This window comes from Plectropomus leopardus, chromosome 9, assembly GCF_008729295.1.
Source record: "Plectropomus leopardus isolate mb chromosome 9, YSFRI_Pleo_2.0, whole genome shotgun sequence".
Taxonomy (NCBI): domain Eukaryota; kingdom Metazoa; phylum Chordata; class Actinopteri; order Perciformes; family Serranidae; genus Plectropomus; species Plectropomus leopardus.
In genome coordinates, this window is record NC_056471.1 from 26,172,441 (window position 1) to 26,194,677 (window position 22,237).

General features: G+C 40.0%; 1 protein-coding gene across 1 annotated transcript in view; it reads right to left on the bottom strand.

The window, feature by feature from the left end:
• slit3 (slit homolog 3 (Drosophila)) overlaps positions 1-22,237 on the bottom strand; it is a 339,417-nt gene that overhangs the window by 163,226 nt on the left and 153,954 nt on the right. The window contains exon 5 of the mRNA XM_042492991.1: positions 10,691-10,762. Within this exon, the coding sequence (XP_042348925.1) occupies positions 10,691-10,762 (72 nt within the window). The remainder of the gene's footprint in view (positions 1-10,690; positions 10,763-22,237) is intronic.

Here is a 22,237-nt window from a genome sequence, read left to right on the forward strand (position 1 = left end):
ATCAAAGCACTTCCGACCTTGAAAACCATAATTTACAGAGAATTTAAAAGAGCAGCAGAACTGCAGAGGAAATAAAAGATTTTAGTGGTTAGTCTTATAAACAGGTAAAGCGTACCAGTGCCCAGACGGCAAGATAGAAAATTCACTTGCAAAAACATGTCCAGAAGAAGCTAAAATACTTGACACTTTCTAGAGTATTTGTTGATTGTGACAAGTGGTCACATCCCTTTATGTCACTCCTGTGATCTCAGAGCAAATTTTATCAATGCTGTTCAGACTGTTTCTGTCTTTCAGTGTGAGGCTGTGAAACCAGCAGATAAATGACTCTCGGGATATAAGTCGGGTGGGGTTAACTGCATCAGGCTTGTTGAGGTTGTTCTCACTCACCACACACAGAAAATCTGCACAAAAATTAAATAAAAAGGTGTAAATATACTTTCCTCTGACTTAGGGCTGTTGCAGTCACCTTTGCATTGCAATACTGTGCAAATGGCAAGCCAACTGCAGGGGACAGCAAGCAACCATCACAACTGTTATATGTGTTTATCTTTTCTTTTTATCACGGGAGCACCACATCATCACTCTCTGCTATGAAAGCCAGCAGCAGGACGAGAAGCTAAGTATCTACTCTGCTTTGAGAGTTGCACATTTGCCAGTTCTTTTGGGTCACTGAGAGTTAAAAAGTGTTCAACTCTGGGTAAAATGCTGCAAACACTTGTCACTGTCACTTTTAACTGGGCTGTTCAATAACATTTGAGGAGAGGCAGAACAAATAACACAAAGAACAACAACAACAGAGAAAAAATGTATCTGGAACCCAAACAGACAAACTACAGCCTTCCCTTTATCCAGAGCGAGTACTGTACCTTGTGTAAGTGTTTTTACGCCACTGATATTCTGAATCGTTCCAACCAGACACAACCAAATCGTCTCAGGTGAAAAAATGCTGCACCCCTTATAATCTGGGACACAAGATTATCATAAGTAATCGTTGATAGGTGGCATTTGAACGTAATTTATGGTGTGTTCGTGTTTAGACGTTCAAGGCAATTTTTTCAACACCACCACCTGCATATCCATCTACTCCCCAATTTCCATCTGCTTATCTGGGGCCGGGTCACTGGGGCAGCAGGTGAGCCAGGTATTCCAGACAAACCTCTCCAAAGCAACGCTTTCCAGCTCCTCCTGGCGGACCCCAAGGCGTTCCCAGACCAGATGAGATACATAATCCCTCTAGCGTGTTCTCGGTCTACCCTTGGGCCTCCTACCAGTTGGACGTGCCCAGAATACCTCTAGCTGGAGGCACCCAGAAGGCTCTCTGATCAGATGCCTAAACCACCCCGGCCAGCCCCTTTGGACACAATGGAGCAGGAGCTCCTCAGTCTAAGACTGAGCCCTGGCAAAACCTGTACAGCTAACTTTTTGTAACGGTTGCTCACTACTTTATAATTGTTGCTGTTATTTGATTTTTATCTTCAGGGGAGTGTAATTAGCATTTTTTCATTGCTTTAAAAATGTGTGAATTAATTGTTTGCTGTGATTTTCTGTTGTTATGTCTGCAAACCAGCTTGCATCAAATTGCCTCAAATTACATAAAAATTGCACCCTGAGGGAATTGAATGAGTTGTGACACAAGTCATTTAACCATTGTCTTTGCAAAATGTCAAACAATTTAATTTGACGGATTGTTCAATTTAATATTTTTAACTTAATGAACTCACCAATGTGGTTGGAAAAATGACAAAAGGGGGCGTAATGTTGTTGAACAGTCTACAAATGGCGAATCAAACTCTTGCTGTGACTGCTTGACTGTGAGTCTCTTTCAGTCGGACACGTATCTTTATATTGTTGACACAACAATCAGACTAAACAAGTCAGGCTTGCCATGGAATATAATCCACTTCAGTTAAAGGCTTAACACTACTAGCATGCAGCTTGTTAGCTGGAGTGCTATGTGACTGTTGGTCACAGAGACGCAGACACTCAGTAAGTGTTAACACAAAGTAAACAGTTGACTCAGAGTTCCTCTAAAGGATAGTTTCATGACACACTTCGACTTTGGAGGCAGTAGATTAAATTCGCAGAAATCGTTTGACTTCAGCACGCTGCCGACTCTACAAACTAAAATGTATTCTTCTTTAAGTCTTATGGTGGAGGTGGAGGTGTTTAAGGGTTCGTCAGTTTTCTGGGGATGGAGAGCTTACTTGATGCTGTTTAAGAGCTACTTTTGTATGTCTCTCTTGAAGGAATACTTCACCCACAAAACATCCATTTACATATCAGTTTTTCGTGCTGTATCACACTAAATTTGTGAAGAAGACATTTTTCTCACATGTCAAAAAGTGAAAGCGTTTTTTTTTAAGGCTTTTATTGCCTTTAATTGACAGGACAGCCAGCGTGTGAAAGGGGGAGAGAGACATGCAGCAAATGGCTGAGGCCGGATTCAAACCCGCCGCTGCTGCAGTGAGGACACAGCCTCTGTACATGGGGCGCCCCTCTATCAACTGAGCCATCAGGCGCCCCGGCATAGATACATTTAGTCCTGGTTAGAAAGGGCTGAACACAAGGCAATGCAACATGTTTTGGAAGCATTGAGCGTAGGACTGGATAACTGCGACTTGGATTACTGTATGAGTTTTGTGAAACTTCATAACAGAATGTTTAGATTTGGATTGGGCAGTATTATGGTATACCAGGGTATTTAGAAATCCTGACAGTGTGATTTCCATTACTGTCAAAATACGAACCCTTATCTTTCTGTAAACTTCATACTGGAGAGGCTATAATGAGGATGTTTTGCATGCAGTGTTTATCATGTGCCACTGGAGGTCAGTGTGGTGCAATAGGTAGCTGAGCTGACTATGAGTGGTGAAGAGAACGTTACAAAACTGTAAACACCTGTCATCCCTGCAACAGCTGAGAGAGGACAGAGAGACTCGGGGAAAACAGCAGATTTCCTCATCTAACCCAGTGAATTGAGGGATTATTTTGACCAAACCAGATTTGCTGATTGTTAGAACAGTGGAATAACTAAACATCCAACAAGACTGACTCGTTGTACAATGAGTTAACGAGACAATTAAGGAAGTCTTAGTTTGGTAGAAGAGAGAAACATGAATTCAGACGGTGTATGGTTGTCTTTCTCCGTTTAATAAGGAAAATGATAAGAACATTAACTTTCGCTGATATCTGGTATTATATATTGAGTAGATAGAAAATCACAACACAGCCTAAAGAACGTAGCAAACTTGCCAGTTGGCAGTGCCATGTGTTGGAGGGAGGGCGTGTTAGTGCCACACACTGATACCGTTATATACTGTTTACCCAGGTGAAATTCCAGCCAGTTATGAAGGTGTGAAAAATTAAACACCGCCCGAGCCTGGTTTTGATATAGTTTTGCTGATGTTAAACACAGTGCCTGTTTACCCTAATGGTAAACAATGTTTGCTGTTTTTTGATTCTTCTTTCACCGCAGAGGCATGTAAGAAAAAAAAAGTTTTCTTCATAAATTCAAGGTAACATTGCACAAAGTACTGATAAAAAATTGTTATTCTGTGGGTAAAGTATTCCGTTATTTTCAGTTTGTCACTACCTGTCTGCAGAAGGAACTTGCTACCACTCGACACACATCACACATAATTGTGCAATTCTTTGGCATCTAGTTTTGCAGAATGAAACAAACGCTTTCCCTTGCTGCATCCTGACTTTGTTATAAACTCAGGAGCAGCAGGGAAAACAGGCGTAAGATGCCAAAGCAGCAACGTTGTTGGACATTTGCCGGTGTGGTTAACATGATGACTTTTCTGGCAAGGCGAGACACGACAAGATATGATGAGACGAGACACAACCAGACAAGACACGACGAGACAAGATTAAATTATAGAAAATCGGATTTGATAAGATTAGATAAGATAAGCATCCAAAATATGACGTACGGCAGAAAAAAAAACATAAAACACAGAGTGTATTACAGGAATTTTGGCACAGCGCTTTTTCACCCATTCTAACTCCACATTTACCTTTATCATCTGCTGTTTGACTGACAGGTCGAGTTTTGGGGGATGACAGGATCAGCAGTCAGCACAATGTATAGGGGCGCACACATGTACACACACAAACACCTACACACAGATGTATGGCATATACCTGTCTCCTTAGGTTAGCAGGAGACTACAGTAATCGTATTTGCCAGGTTCTTGGCAGTTTCAGCAAAGCAGTCAATCTGATAGCAGGGTCGAAAGGGTCCGGGGCGATGTGTGTGTGTGTGTTTGTGTGAAAGACGTGCAATAAATGGATACTACGCTCGCCACCAGGCAGCATGAAAGGAAACAACCAAGAGAGTGAGAGGGAGGGATAGAGACCCTAGCCTTAGAGAAACAGAGTGAGAGAGACAGAAAGGGTGAGAGACAAAGACTGAGAGTGAGCGAGAGAGACAGAGGAGAAAGTGAGAGCGAGGGGGGAGAGAGACAAAGTGAGAGGGGGAGAGAGACATACGAGAAAATCAATGCTGTGTCCACCAGGGACAGAATGTCATGAAGGTTTTTTTACTCTGTGGTATAATGGAGGGTTGGAGCCTTTTACTGCAGGAGTCACCTTGTCTAATGGAGGGAGGGATGGAGGGATGGAGGGATGGAGGGGTGTGGAACAGGAAGGAAATAGAGAGGAAAAAGTGGGAGAGAGAGAATAGAAGAGAGCGAGCTGGGAATGTAAGGATGGTGAGAAAGGCTGTAGGAAGAGAAGAATAAAGTGAAAGAAAAAAGGGAAAGAGAAAAGAATTCACAGAGACAGATTTAGATATACCGCCATGCAGATGTATGCCTCCACGCAACATTCATGTCTGCGAAAACACGGATGCTTCGCACACGCAGAGGATCTATACAATCAGCAGAGGTGGGCACCCCACGTTCTTAAGTTATGACCAATGTTTTGTGAGGTCACCTTGACCTTGACCTTTGACCACCAGATTCTAATTAGTTCATTCTTGAGTCCAAGTGGACGTTTGTGCCAAATTTGAGGAAGCTCCCTCAAGGCCATCTTCAGATATTATGTCCACAAAAATAAGACAGCTGTAAAGTCACAGTGACTTTGACCTTAAAACAGCAAACTCAAATCAGTTCATTCTTGAGTCCAAGTGAATGTTTGTGCCAAATTTGGGGAAACTCCCTCAAGGTGTTCATAAGATATTGTGTTTACAAGAATGACACAAATGCAAGGTCACTGTGACCTTTGACCACCAAAGTCAGATCAGCTCACTCTTAAATCTACTCGAATGTTTGTGCCAAATTTGAAGAAATCCCCTCAAGGTGTTTTTGAGATATTGCGTTCACAAAAGTGAGACTGACAACATCACAGTGACCTTCACCTTTGATCTATGACCACCTACATCTTATCGGCTCATTATTGAATCTGAGTCAATGTTCATGTCAAATTTGAAGAAATTGCCTTTCGACATTCTTGAGATATCAAATTCACAAGAATGTGCTGGACGGACGTTTATATGGAAGTTCGTAGGGACAGACAACCCCAAAACATAATGCCTCCAGCCTCAGTTATGAGTAGCACGGAGGCATAAATAAAATAAATAAATAAGAAGAAAAGAGACAAAAAATTTACAGATAGTTGATAAGACAAACAAAAGGAAGAAAAAATGGATGATGGGAGTAAGGGGAAGGATCGAGGATGAAGATGTGGTGACAGATGAAGGGAGGGAACAAGGAGGAGAAAATGAAAGTGATTAAATTTAAAGGGGAGACATGGGAAGAGTAAGAACAGAGGAGGAGAAAGTGTAAGAAAGTACCTAAGGAAAGACAAGGAGAACAGGGAAGAGGAGGTGCTTAAACACCAAAAAGAGGGAAGGGAAAAATGAATGATCTTTTTTTGCCTGAGTCATTCCTAATTTTGGCACGGAAAAAAGGGTAAAATGATTCACTTTGTAGGTCAAAGTAATTTAGAGAAAAACATTTTAACAGTGGAAGAGACAATTTTACCGTCAGATTTGATTGATACAACTTTATAGCTTTGGCAGGAAGTGAAGAGTTGCATTAGAAGAGAGAGCCTGATGTTAAAGGGAAAGTTTGGAACTTTTGAAGTGGGGTTGTTTGAGGTAGTGAGTGTAGTAACCACAGCAGATGGTGATCGGTGCATCCACAGTTTGAAACAGCAGGCAGGAGTACTGACATGAAGGGTTGCAGCCATATACTGGTATCATACCCTGTACACTGGCTTATCTATGATATTTAAAAGAAAAATGCAACTGCATGAAAAATCTCACCTTTAGTTATTTTTTAAAATTGTCTAAATTATATCAATAATAATATATTATAATATATATAATATTAATATTAAAAAACATTTGTTCAACCCAAACTAATCCTTCTGTTTCATTCCTTTAAGGGCCATTTCTGACTGATAATAGTAACTGTAATACCATGAGACCATGACACAGCAATATTTTCTGAGACACGATGCAACCCGACTGATATGGAAGCTAAGCAACATACAATTGTGGATGGGGGATCACAGCAAAAGATATTTTTGCCACCTAAAAAAATATATATATATATATCAGTTTACATGTAAGCTTTATTTAGATTATTTTATAGCTTTAACTTTCTATCAAACAGCAAAGTCCAAAGCTGTTATCTATGCTCCCGTCAAAGCCAAACTCCATTGAGAAAAACTGTAATATTTCATCACTGGTTGCCTTTTTTACTCCATCTCAGCACAACGCTGCTGGTCGGACAGAACACCACTCTCCTGAACAGTTGATTTCTGGGAACTGCTAAAAGACCTGGCTCACTATTGTGGCTTTCAATGAAAATTTGGTTGGAGGTTTGCAAAAATTTGCCAAAATAGAGTCAGGGCGAGCGGTTCGAACACAAGAGCCTCTTTGCTGGCTTGTTTGTTCGCATCAAGGTCAATAAAGATGTCTTATTCTCCAAACTGGAGGCATGCCGACTGCCATCTACTGTCGTTAATACACAGACTGTGGATAAGTACTTAATATAAGCCTCCTTGAAAAAATCTGAACTATCCCTTTAAAAAGGTAAAGGCAGCAAGTGACATACATCTAGTGTGCAAAGTCTATAAACACTGAACTTCACCTGCTGCAGCTGCTCAGTCAGATAACTGTAGGAGACTGTGGTTACACTGGGCCGGCCTCAGGTGTAAGTGTGTATTAATGTATGAATGTGACGCAGGGCATTACCAATAAAGACTTTGCATGCTCAGCAAACCTTCCCTGCATAAATGCAGATTAAACATTAATATCAGCATGCAGTGTGGTGTAACATTGCACCTAAGATGTGATTTGCCCGGCAGTTTTCTGGCTGCGAACTTCAAATGGTTGTGAAACTCTTGAGTGAGTCTGAGGTCAAAGAGGTAAGGTGGCGCGCAGCGTTTAGTTTGGATTGTGTCCGACATGAGTGGATCAGATGATCAGAGTCCAACCTGAACTCAAAGGATTGGACCGCGGCCATGAGAGCTGACACTTTCTCACTTACACACACAAATACATACACACACACACACACAAGCGGTAGTACCGAGTACAGGCACTTTCAGGTCCATTTAACTTAAGAGTAATAATCTCCTGTGGACTTTGGCGGCCATATTGAACTTACATCACACTTGGGAGAGGAAACTAAGCAGAGGAGCACATTCGCCTGTCGCCTAACTCTGAATTACTGATCTGTAGCAAGATGCATATTAATCAATGCACAGATTGGCCAATGAAGAAGTGCGGGGAACACATAGATCTTGACAATTCAAGGGCACATAAGCTCACGTCTTAGGGTGATTACACAGATGTACTGGAAATACATTAAAGTGCTTGTTGTAATTGTCTCTGTGATTGCTCGCTAAGCTTAGCTGAGCAGTGTTTTTGCTTGTGGAGTGAAATGTTTTGGGTGCCTGTGCCAACCTAAACCAGACCCAGAATTCCTAGCAAGTTCTCTGTTTTCAATAAATCTATATGAAGTCATTATTTTTGTGTTGAAATTACTGTACACTGTAACAATATGAAAAACTACCAGATAGCAGCAGAAAAGGCAAGATCATCTTACTTCTCAAATATAATCACATACACAAGTCGCTGGCTCGTGATGAGGAAAGTTATCTATGACTGTTGGTGCATTGCTTTTGGTTGGTGGACATATAAAAAGTGCATGAGAACAGCCTGCAGGTGGACTTCACCCTGTTGTGAGGTGACTGCTGCCAAGAAAACAGTTTCTTCAAAAGTTGCATTTTGTAACTTTTCTGGAGCTTTCATTCACATTACACGACCTTCATTGGCTTAATGGAATAAAATAACTGATGATTTATTTTCATTCAACACTAAATATGACAAATTCAGTTGGCATGCAGTCAAATATGACCCATCTTTGAATCAGTAATTGCGGTGATGATTTATTTACTTCCAAGTTAAAATCCACTTTTGAACTTTCGCTTTCATGCTGTCTTGTTCAAAAGTGGGCTAATTATTATTTGTTCACGTTGCAAATGAATCACTAAAGATAACTCGTAGATTAGATCACACTTCTCTTCTTGCTCTCTTTCTTTCTCTCTCATTTAGCCAGAGTATATTGTTTGTTTGTTTTCTGTCAGTCAGCAGCTCTGGAAGTGAAAAAAGGCTCGTGGAGCATTCACAGCGATGGGTTATTATCTTTTTGCATCTTGTAGTTATTAAGTGCTGCTCGGTTTTTTTCTGCTCTGTTCTTCCTTCATTCCCTCCGTCATGTCAGTCAGGACTGATAAAACACAACCGCAAACGTTCATTTGCACACATTTCATTTGGACCTGTAGAGCTAATCTTTTTTTATTCTATTCTGTTCTTATATTCATTTCTATTCTATTTAATTCTACTCTACTTTATTCTCTCTTTGACTCTACTTTATCTTATTCTAATATATTCATTTCTACTCAATTCTATTATATTCTTATATTCATTTCTATTCAATTCAGTTCAATTCTACTCTAATTTACTAATCTCTTTTACTCTACTGTTTTATTCTAATATATTCATTTCTATTCAATTCTACTCTATCCTTCTATATTATATTCTACTCTATTTTACTGCACTCTACTCTACTCTAACACCTAATTCTACTCTACTCTATTCTACTCAACTCCTCTCTACTCTTCTCTGCTCTTCCCCATTCTTTTCTATTCTATTCTATTCTATTGTAACCCCGTATTGAACTCTCTCGCATTGAGAACATTGTTTCCCCCCCAGAGTCTGTCTAGTAGTTTCCAATGCAGCATCAGGCTGGATTGATCAGCCGTTATTGATGAGGAGCATTGATTGGGCAGCCTATTGATCACCCTATTGGTGATTAGGATGTCATGAATAAATGACAGAGGGGTATTGAGCGCTTGACGTGGGGACAAAACCTCTCTGGACAGAAAGATAGCTGAGGGAGAGGAGGAGAGAGAAGAGGAAGATGAGAAGATGAGGGGAGGTGAATAAAGGAAGGTGTGAGGAGGAAAAGCAGAAGTGATGAAAAGCAGAACACTTAATAGAGTGAGGAGGTGCAGGGAGGATGGAAATAACAGACGCATCATGTGAAACTAATCTAAACCAAATTAGAAATTTCCAATGCCATGTCTAGGAATAATACTGCTCTCCTCAGATGCTCTGTGATAGAATCTAAAATATGCACACCACAGATACAAGTCATTATCATAGAGAAGGTGCCTTCCTTTACATGATACCCACTTTGGCTTTAATGCTGAAAAGTTAGGGCTGTCTTGAATATCAGTTTTTGGGCAGCCTATCTCCACAGCGCTGCGTCAGCGCTGGAGAAATGCCCTGACTTGTTTTTGTCTTTTAAACTAATCCCAATTGTCTCGGGCAGCAGTACATAAGTGAAGTTTAAACAGGTGGCAAATTAATTTCGACTGGCTATGTCAAAAAAAAGGGATCAACACTGGGCACAGGAGTCCTGCGAGATGGAGTCTGGACTTTTCCAAGGTGCTTTCACACGTTGTTTTATCAAGTCAAGTCGGTTTTATCTATGAAGCCCATTATCACAAATCACAACTGCCTCAGAGGGCTTTACAGCATACGACATCCCTCTGTCCTCAGACCCTCACACTGACTAAGGAAGAACTCCCCAAAGAAAACCCTATAATGGGGGGGGTGGCATAAACCTCAGGAAACTGAGGCGGTATCCCTCATCCAGGATGATTTTTCATTGTAGAGCTTCACAACGATTCACCGTGAGAACAAAAAGCTGGGATGCCTTGTTGCAGAATCCAAATCAAATTCATCAAAACGGGCCATTATCTGTGTGTGAACTGTTAACTAGGTGGTTTTAGTTCTTTCAGATAGCAAAGAAGATTTGTAAATATCATATTAAACACAACACACAACGAGAGGGAAATGCAAGAGTGAAAAACTTGAAAAACGAGGAGGAATTACATAATTAAAAAAGCCAAAATGTTTCCACCAAACACTGGTCTTCGTCAGGGCTTCAAAAACATTTCCCCAAACTTTGGCCGACAAATTTGCTGTGTGAAAACTTTGGGATCTCGAGCTGGTCAATGAGATTTAAGGATTTGGGATCAAGTTTTTTGTGAAATATTAATAAAAATAAAACTCAATTAAACAAACAAGAAAAGACAGAAGTGCAGAGAAAGAAGGCGGGTAAGGCTGAGAGAGGAGAGAAAAGGGGGGGGTGATTGTGCTTACAGGTTCTTGACATTTGTGATTCCTCTGAAAGCTTTCCTCGGAACCGCCTGAATCTGGTTCTCACTGAGGTCTCTGGAGGGAGAGAGACAGAGGGACAAACAGAGAGACATTAGTTGAGGTATTCCAAGCACTCAAAGATATATGGAGTCAAATGATAAACAAAACCACAAGCATTTGATCTGACACACACACACACACACACACAGAGCCAATTACAGTACAAAGGCGCAGAAGGAGAAAGAGATGGAGCGAAAGGCAGAGAGAGGATGATATGACATTTATGATCAGTGGAACAATTTGGTCCAAAGAGCTTCAAAGACAAAAGGAACTATCAGAAATACTGCTGGCATGAGTCCATCTACTGCCTCCAAGTGTGTGTGTGTGTGCATATGAGTGTGTGTGTGTGATTAATGGAGAGGCAGTGGCGAAGAAAGAACGAGGAAGAGAGGATCAGAATAAAAGACCAATGTGTGTGTGTGTGTGTGTGTGTGTGTGTGTGTTGAATGTGTGTATTTTGCATGTTTTTAATGTAGAAGATTTTTTTTTTTACTTGCACCCTCCAACAGCGCAGTGTTGCCGTGGCGGATGAATGAAGCAATCACATCTATTCTGAAACCCAAGAACACACACACACACACACACACACACACACACACACACACACACACATTCAGACACACACACATTTAACACCACCATCAAGCTCCATATCTTCTTTTTTCTCCCCCACGGGTTTTCCTCTTTCTGTACGACGCACTCACTGAACAAGGCCCCGCTAACTTTTTCTCCTCCTTTTTCTTCCTGCGTAATGAATATCTAAATGAGCTGAATGATTTTTGACGTGACACAACAGCCTGGACTTAACTCTGTTAGTGTTGTTTGTTGGGGAGAAGGCCTGGCAGGCAAACGGGTTCAGAAAGCACAATGTAATTAGAGAGGTATGAAATATCAGACAAGCTAATCACCTCATACGCCTGCCAGTCAGGCCTGAGTCCAACACACACACATACACACGCACACACACTGAACACACTAACATACTGAACACATATGTGCTAACAAAGTCAATCAGCAGCAGCACACAAATACATGACCATGCATGTTAGATACTCGACACACACTCGGATAATCACAACAGACCACCGCCTGGACTTTTCTGTTTGACCTTGACACACACACAGACACACAGACACACACACACAGACACACAGACACACACACACACACACACACACACACACACAGTACACAGCATGGAAATCAGCCAAGCTCTCTGTGGAAAAAGGTAATTATGTACCAACCATATTCATAACATTTTCCTGTCACGCATTTAAGAAACACTGCCTCTTATTGGTCAGTTTTCACAATCACACACATGCACATGGACGTACGTACACGCACGCACGCACGCACGCACGCACACACGCACACAATAAGCATACTTAAACATGCAGCCACACATAAATAAACCCTCACATACATACTGTATACGCTTACACCGTCTAATTTACAGTCACGCACACATTCACGTACACAAGAGGAAAATTGCTTGTGCATTATTCCAGAGCCAATCAACTTTTATTAGGGCTGTGAATGTTAATTGGCGAGCCGTGCTCGGAAAACAGAAAACTCATTTCCTCAGACTAACAAGGTTTCATCGTTTTGGACGTTTCCCTTTCAGCCCTGTGTTTTCTGGCTCATTCCTTTTGTTTGACAAGAGATGAGCGTTCCCCGTTTTTTTGTTTTTTTTTTCTTCCCGGGCCTTGATGGGAAAAGTATGTGCTTGGCATTGTATACTCTTTAGGCAACGAAAATATGTGCTTTTATGTGCAATTTTGCTCAGCGATTGCGGTAACGAAGGAGCACAAGAAAGGCAAACATTTGACGGACAGGAATGGTATTATGATATTTTAATGTGCAGCACAGCCGGAAAATATTCCTGGTGTTTACACTTCTTGTTTTGAAGGTTTTGACACTTTTTGGGTAGGGATGGGATTTTTCTGAGAGCAGATTTTCATTCTTTTCTTTTTTTTCTTTGTTGCTTTCATGATGACGTTGACAGAGTAAATAGGAAACAGATAGAAAGCAAAGCTGTTATCGCTCCTGCATGCCTTTTCTCTATCATTCTCCATTATCTATCTCTTCTTTCCATCTATCTACCTAACTATCCAACTATATCCACAAATCTATCTTATTTATCTTGACGATTTGCATCTCTTTTATAGCACCCTGCTCTCTGTGGACTGCTGACAAACAGAGTGGAGAATGATTACAAAAAAATCAAGAAGGAGAGCAGTAGAACGACAACAAGATAAGGAAAAAAAAACATTGAAAAGTCATATTTCAGAGGGGTTCCACGGCTAATAAATCTTTTATTGTTTTGTTTACCCACCATGATATTTATTTGTTATTGCTTCTAACAGAAGGAAAGCCATCCAAGTCAAATAAAAGCCATTATGAGACTGTGTGTCTCTCTGTCGGCCTTTATGACTCCAGCTGAGTGACTGACACCAGCTCCGGGAGTCCACGGTTTAGGCCGCCATAATAAACCAAATATGTCACAAGGCTTGAATAGAGTTTTCATCATACGGTTGGTTACTGGTTACCCATTTGTGCAATTGGTTTTAGGGTTATGGAATTGCTTTGGGCTACATTTTGGGAGGTGTAAATTAAAGATGGAAACCTCAACATTTAACAGGAAACTAGAAAATATAAAATAATTTTAATGTGTGCGACAGGATTCAAAAATGTGATACTTACATAAAGTCAGTCTTATAAATGTGTTTGAAATAATTGTTTCCAGCTGCACAAGACAAGTTTTTTTTTTGTACAAATACTGAGGTCTTATCAGCTTGAAACAATGAAGATCTTTCAAATTAAATTCTGGTGTGGTTACTGGCAAAACACTAGCAATGCAAGGGTCACAAAAATGTGAAGAAAGGAAATGTTTTGACATAGAGAGGCTGAATTCCAATCCCTACCAGACACATGAAGACAAATTTTAGGGACAAAAAATGTATAATTTATTATTTACTTTACGCAATTCCTGAACAGCGAAGACCTTAAATTCTCTGGGATCATAGTTTCAAATCTTATCAATTTAATGAAATATTCATTACTATATGTGCAACATTGAAAGTTAAAGATTGGGGGGAAATAATGTATTTATTATTTACTAAAAGTCAAGTCTGATTCAACAGAACTGACTGACAACATAAGCAAACACAATCCAACTACAGATGTTCTGATTACCACTTTTTCCAAAGCTGATTCCAATACATGAACTTGGGCATCGGCCGATGCCAAGAACCGATCTCATGACCTTGTGTTGAAGAAAATCAACAGCTCTATATTCTAGCCCGTTTCTGTAACAAGAAGCCAAATAAAAAGTGTAAAAATTGAGTTATATACTATCACTATTATATCTTATATTACATACTGTAGATAATACCGATATATTCATTGACTGCTAAGTACGCCCTGGTCATACCATTCATGTGCACAAGATAATCTTCATCATATTGATTACATTTATAATATTCTGCTCATTAGTTCCATTGCTGCCCAAACGGCAGATTCACTGCACATGGCCTCTGAGATCGGTAATGTTAAACGCACACAGCCTCTGATGTGATGTTAGTATGAACCCACTTCATCATGGGGCGCATGTTGCACTCAGTAGGCCTCAGACTACCAGCTAACGAAAACAACAATGACAACATGTTCTGATTTAAATGTTGCTAAAGACTTGATTGATGTACAGAGAAAAAACAGAGAAACACAGGACTCTGTTTTTCTGCTCAAACTTTAGCAGTAAACGTGTTCATGCAGGACCCAACTGTAAGAGGCTGATGGAGAAAATAGGCTTTCAGGGCCTTTAACACTAAAACAGATGTCAGTGGCTGCCATTTAGCACAGTTTTGATATGACCCTTTGTACTGGCATATATTAAAAATAACTCGTATTGTCTGTATCGGAACACATTCAACATTCAGAGCTACGTTATGTTTTTATGTAAACAGTCGTCTTCCTCCCGTCCCTCTGTGAGTCATACCTGCTGACCTTTCAGTGGAGCCGAGGCTATCAGGAACAGGAGATTGGCCTGTGGCCCTTGAAAAGGACAATCGCTGATGGACTAACCACACAAACACAAACCTACACACATGGATCATTTAGATAGCCGGGTGGTTTGTACACCAGTGTCTAGCATTCTGCACCAACATTTCAATTATTGGATTTAGCCTTTTTGGTCCTCCTCTATTGCCACAGCATTTGAGGGAGCAGGCAATTAATCTCCTAAAAATTCTATTAAAGAGACGGATGGCTGTTTGAATTATACATCAGTTCTATTAGGATGACAAATTCTGTAAATTATAGTGATGCTGATTATGAAAACAAATGCATATCTTTGGAGGAGCTGGGAAGAACTGATGGAGACAAGAAAAACAATGCAAAAGTTCACTAAAGTTCAAGTGAGCTGGGAGAAAAAGACGAAGAGGAAGAAGAAAAAGCAGCAAAGAAAGAAAACTAGCCTTCCATTATCCTTTCCATGTTTGTCATGGCTTCCTAAGTACTGTGTGATTGATTGAATTTTGACCAAATGTCTTCCAGACCTTCCCCATTTCACCACACAGACCCCCCACCCTCGGTTAGAGTTTCCCCAGCCAAGGCCTCTCCTCTCTGGGCATGCTGACTCTCTGTGGCCCCTAGAAGTCTGGAGGGATTGAAGATGACAGCAAGATCCTCCTGGGGTTTGGGTGGTGATGGTGGTGGTCGTGTTGTTGCATGTGTGTGTGTGTGTGTGTGTGTGTGTGTGTGTGTGTGTGTGTGTGTGTGTGTGTGTGCATGTGTGTGTGTGTGTGCTCCTGGCGATCACCTCCTCCATATTAAGTTCCATTATTCATGTGAGGAGAATAATAACACTTGCCAGGTCACCCTTTGCCACTTCGGATATTACTATTAACCCTTTAACACACACACACACACACACACACACACAAAATGCTAAATAGGCCACATTGTGCCTTCTTGAATAGTGGTGTTAACCCTTTAAACACATCATGCATGCAAACACACATTTGCACCCACATCAGCTACACACATGCATATATAAAAACAGACATGCGCGCATACATCTATTTTTTCTCTCTTTCAATCACAGACCGAATGACCCTTTCTCCCGGCTATCTCACCCTACACTTTTTTTGTGTAACTGTAGACACCAGATATTAGATGGATCCGCCCTCAGGCTGGTCCAGATATGAGCCAGGGCCACTCTGAGCCATTAGTCTGTGAACGTGGGGAGTGGAAACAGGCCCGTTTGATTCCACATGGCTTTGTGTCAGATGGCATCACAGGAGGTCTCAGTTAGCCGGAGATGACAAGCAGGGCGGCGAAGGTGTGTGTCTGTGTGTCAAAGGGAATTTGTGTGTCTCTGCGTGAAAGAAGCAGCAGGCAAGTGAGAGTACGCCGGTGACAACATATGCATCTTTGTGTGTTTCTGTGCGTGTCTTTTATTAAAAGAAGAGCGACTGCAGGGAGAGAAAGAAAGAGAGAGAGATGACCCTTGGCTGGGCTCCAGGGGAGAGATGAAGAAAAGAGAGGAGAACGAACGGGAGGAAAATTGAGGGAGAGGAAGAAAAGGGATTGAGAGAGAAGACAGAGGTGGCACAATTTCTTTTCTGAAACCTGAGAGACCTTCAATGGTTAGCTCGAGCCTCTCACTTCTCTTCCCTCTGCCTCTCTTCTTCTTCTCTCTCTTTCTTTTCCACCCCTCCCACTATCTCTCTCTCTCTCTCTGTCTGTCTCTTTTTCTCTCCCTTGGGGGCTGTAACTGCATTTAATATTGTTCCATAAAGAGAGTAATAAATATCGACTGCTGGCTAGCTCATATTCCGCTTGTTTTTTAAGGCACTCTACTGTAGGGTAAGACCAAAGTCATGCAGCAGGTATTACAGAACTTACAGCTGTCCTGTGACAGTAATTCAAATATCCTGTGGTATCTGTCACCTTTGGAACTATAAAGTGTCCTTTATACCAATTTAGCTTTAAACTGTTAAGTACTGCCTTTAAAGGAGCAGCGTGTAAGAATGAGGGGGATTTAGAGGCATCTAGCAGTGATGACTGAGATTGCAACCAGCTAAAACGTCTTCAGTTAGAAATTCTTCAGTTTTCATTGTCAGGAGGTTTTGTCCAGAGGACGAAACATCCACAGAGGTCTCTATTTCTCCAACACAAACAAACCAGGAGATTAAATCAAGCAGAAAATCTGAATAAAGCAGTTTCCTGTTACAAATCAGTGTTTCTACATTGCTTTCATTAAGTGCCGCCGCTTGGTCAGTGATTTTGGTGTCAGACAAAGACGCAAAAGGTCATCTTTCCTAACAGTACGATATGCCGTCAAGTGGCGTCAGTTTATACTGCCACTAAAATGCCACCGGCAACGATGTAATATAAGGAGCTATAAGTCCCTAGAATGGGTGGGAAGTGAGGGAAGTGGGTCCAACAAACCCCAGACTTTCACCCAGGAGCTCGCTGTTTGTTTCCTGTATGAATAATAAGAACTAAATACGAAGTGTTTTACCGACATTGTAAGTTTACTTTGGAAGAGACAGTATGCATCTGATGAGCAGAAACTGTACATTCTGTGTAAAAAAAAAACAGAGGAGTATTTCAAAAATGCATTTAACAGGCATAATTTGACACGGTGAGTTGGAACATCAACAGCAGACGCATGAGGATACCTTGTGGGTGAAGTGTTGACGTGAAAGTAAACTGACCAAATGGCGATATTTGACAGTTTTAGACGAGAATCTATTGACAGTGGCTCACATCAAAATGTAAATGGCCCTTCCTAGCGCCACTGTTAACTTTGACTCTTCTGGGCTACTGCAGAAACATGACCCTGCAACATGGCAGACATGTGAACACTGGCTACGTAGACATTAAGAGCTCGTTCTACAGTTCGAAAACACAACAATTCTTATTTTCATGTGACTTTAACCAAATAAAATATGCTCATTACATTATATTCCCTTCCTGCCAATATATCCCCCTAAATCCCGCACACACAGAACCTTTAAGTCACAATAGATATACGAAGATGTTTTAATGCCTGGGATAGCAGATCGTTTAAATTTATCATCGAGGCTGTAAAAGCAGAATAACTTGTTCATTTCATGCTATAACTTTAAATGTTGACGACGCTTTTAAAACTTTCCTCTCGCTTCTTTTGGTCACATTGCAAGAATAGAAAAATGAGCACAACACTCCACTGATAGATGAATGGATTTTCCATCGCTGGTAACCACACAGTGGGCGTCGGCATGTATTCACATGATATAATGAATATAGAGATATATATATTATCACACTGCAACAGCACACAAGGAGGTCTGCTGTTGGGATGTGGCATCTGAGTGGAAATAACTCAGTTTTAGCCTTTATATACTCTTAACGGTTATTTTCTTGGGCAAGCTGAAAAGGAACTTATAGCAACTTTTTTTCTAACCTTAATTTACCCTGGGAAAATATACTGACTATAAATGCTGCATTTTGGCAATGGCACAGACATATACAGCTCCATGCATTCAAAACTGGAACCTTCCCATTACAACCACGGTCTTCTAGTCTTGGCTGCAGAGTTACTCCACTTGAGTGATTCTGATTCGTGCCAACAAACCGGGGGGATATATTATCCAACATGCTGGCAGTGCATTGCAGACAGTAGGACTGCAGTGTGGGACTGACATTGTTTTTTTTCTTTGACATTTTAAAGTTGTACAGCTCAAAGTCATTTTTCATTGCCAATTTTTGTTATTGATTTGGCCTCAAAACTGATGATGTACTATGGACTCAAGCGCATTCTATTTTTCCATTTTTTTTTTCTTTTGGCCTTCAAAGTTTTCAAATTCTTGTTTAATTCCCCTTTTTAAAATATCTGTTTTATTGTTTTATACATTTCACATCTCTTATAATTGTTAGTGTAGTGGAGGAGTTGGAGGCTCAGAGGTGATATCTAAAAACAAAACAAACATGCAGAGTAAAAAGATATCTAACTATAAAAAAAAAGTAAGAGTGCAACAATTACAGAATGAGTTATTGATACAGATTTTGAATTGTTCTGTTAATTGTTTGTTTACATCTTTTTTCTGACCGAAGTAGAAATATATCTTTATGTATGAGATGTGATACTGGGTGTGTACAGTTACCAAAAAAAAAGTACAGAGAATGAAGAATATTTTCTCTATGTTTTTTACTTTTACTTTAATTATTATTATTATTATTATTATTATTATTATTATTATTATTATTATTATTATTATCAGAATCAGAAATACTTTATTGATCCCTGAGGTGAAATTGCCTTTAGTTACAGATGCTCCCATTCAAAAGTCTTAAAGAAGTAGGAAAGTGTAGAATATGTCAATAAAATTTAAACATAAGTACTAATATAAAATAAATATATCTAAACACTAAAGTATAAATATAAATGTACATTTTGAATATAGCATATTACACATTATTATTATATATGTATTATTCATTAGTATTATTATTTGAAAGGACTGAAATGTTTGGATATAATAAAATGATTTAATAATAATGTATGATACTATGAAAACAATAAAAAATCTAATTGTAATTTTAAAACAGTAAATAAAAAGTAATTAGTTGACAAGGGAGCCCATTTCCCTACAGTACCCCCCATCCTTATCTTCTGATATTACTCTCAGGTTTATCCCGCTGCCACATTACCCCTACCAACCTTGCTCATCTCACCCAAGTCCTTGTGCAGTTCTTATAATACATTTTTAAGGTGTGTGTTTTTCGGACAGCATGTTTTCCCTGAAAGCTTGATCTTTACATAAGATAATAAATGTAATTTTTACAGAAAGTGTTGCTGCAAAAAGCACTTCCCATCAGACACATATTGCCTTCAAGCTTGTCCTCTGTGTCCTGGTGTACTGCAGTATAATGGAGGTCACTCAGAATGGTTCTTTCATATTTCTCCCCCTTTTTGCCTTTCTCTTCCCGGTCTTTGTAATTCTTCATCAGTCTTTTGACTCGGTGCCCTTGCTTCGTCTTGTAACCCCCGCCTCATCCATCCTCCTCCCTTATTCAAACCCACCCACCCTCTGCTCCACTCCCTGTGATTTAATTAAGTGGGCGCTTTATGATAAAAATATTGCCCCCCTCTATTGATCATGGTGGACGGAAGGATGACAGCCCGGGCTGGCTGGGACGGGACGGGACAGGACAGCCACTCTCCTAACTCGCTCCATTACACTGATATAACTAAATGTGTGTCTTTGTGTGTGTTGTGTGTGTGTGTGTGTGGACAGGTGTGTGTATGCGAGTGACATTGTGTAAGAATGTGAGTGGGTGTGTTTAGAGTGCAGTGTGTTTGTGTGTGTTTGCGCGTGAAACAGCCATCGGGGAGCTGTAGCATCTAAATCAAACTAAGCGTTCTCAAAAGCTCTCCTGGGCCCTTGCAAATCCTCCGTTCGAGACACACACCTACATAGACACACACACATTCCTCAAACGCCTCGTTGATACATACACTGCATCAGCATTATAAATGGACATTGTCTGCACTTTTCGTTCCTCTCCCTCTCTCCTCTCTCCCCTCTCCCCTGCTGCTCCTTCCCCTCCTCTACCCATCGCTCTCCGTAAGGCTGTAAGTATCTATTATGTTTTGTCGATACTGTAATTAAATTGGACAGCTTAATGCAATTCTCTGTGATCCATAGGCCTTTATGGATATAAAAGCTTTTCTGGCCCCCCACGCCCGAAAGACGTCCAACAAATTTAGATGAGTTACTATTGGGGGGAAAAAAAATTGTTGGAGAGGTTAAGGCAGCGGGGCGCACACATGGTCATTTGTAATTGGCTAATTCACTTTAATGTCCCCGACGCCATTTTGTTTTAATATATTTTCTTATTTGAATTGTCATCTGCAGGACTAAGCGATATTACTACTCTGCTTCTCTTTCTTTTTTTTTTTTTCTTGTTAGTCCTTCCTTTTCTTCTGGTGCTTTAGCTAAGCGATATTGCAGGCTCTTAGGGACATTTATGGAGCTAATAAAACTTCAGCAGCAAAGGATCAAGAGACGACGTTAGAATAGACACAGGGAGAAGAGATAGATGGAGGGAGGAGAGGGTGGATTAACAAGAGGGCGAGAAAAGATAGAAACAGACTATAGTGTGATAGATGGAGGGACGGTTGGATGGATATATTGGAAAGAGACAGATGGAGGATAATTCTTTGTCTTTCTATTGGAATAGATTTAGTATCTCACATGTATATCTAAGACAGGGGACAATGCCTGACTACTATATCTATTTTTAGCAATCTCCACTAAACCACAATCTGATCACTATCAACTCAACCAAGTCCTTTAAAACTAAACCCAACTGTGAGCACACTTTACCAGCAATGATGCATATGCTCCTTTTACCCTTCCAAACACTGCAAACTGGCTTGATTTCTTAAAAAGTTGTTATTATCAGCATTAATATTATTATTATTATTATTATTTAAATATTTAATTAATTTCTATATTTTATTATCTCGTAATATGTCGCCCCCACTTGGCAAGAGTGGGTCATCTCTGGCCAAGTTGATTATTGCCTTTTTTAGCCATTTTTTAAAAAGAAACTAAACCAGGACGACATAATTTTTTATGTCCTGTGTTCAGATGCCTGAATTAATTAATTTCTATATTTTATTATCTCGTAATATGTCGCCCCCACTTGGCAAGAGTGGGTCATCTCTGGCCAAGTTGATTATTGCCTTTTTAGCCATTTTTAAAAAGAAACTAAACCAATTCAGGCATCTGAACACAGCACATAACAAATTATGTCGTCCCAGGTTTTAAATGGTTAAAGTACAGTATGAAATCAAATAAGCAATACATTCTGATTCATTTGAAGAAACAAGCTGCCAAATCAAAACTAATATGTGTCTAAATGAAAGCAGAATAGCTTTAATAGTATTACATTAATTACTGACATGACAACAGTTTAAGTGCTGTGTTTCTTGGCTTATCTGCTCTGCTCTGGAAGCCAAAGAAAGCTGAGGAGTTTTCTCAACTCACAGAGGATTTCATAATCCTTCAATTAAGATTAAAACATGAAAATAACAAAAAGTGGGTTTTAATAAAGGAGCAGGGACAGCTTATCTACTCTGTAGCATCAAGAGGATGCAACGTCAGCTACATACCAGGCAGTTAGATGTTTTCTTTCAAAAACTTGGCAAGAATAATAAATCATATTGGTGGTGACAAGAAAAGGTTGTGTACCTGCCAACAGATACTTGCACTCCATTTATACATGCAGTGAGTAGATACACATGTTAGTTGTAGTGAGCATAGAGTTTGAAGGACTTTCTTTAACCCTTTGATATAAATATCAACAGCTATAGGTTGCTTCTTGAACTGAACAAAAAAACTGCCAAAAATGATTGTCTATGCTTACTTCCTTTTTAAAATAAATAAATAAATAAAGCCTTACATTTAAAGGGACAGTTAATCCCAAAAATAT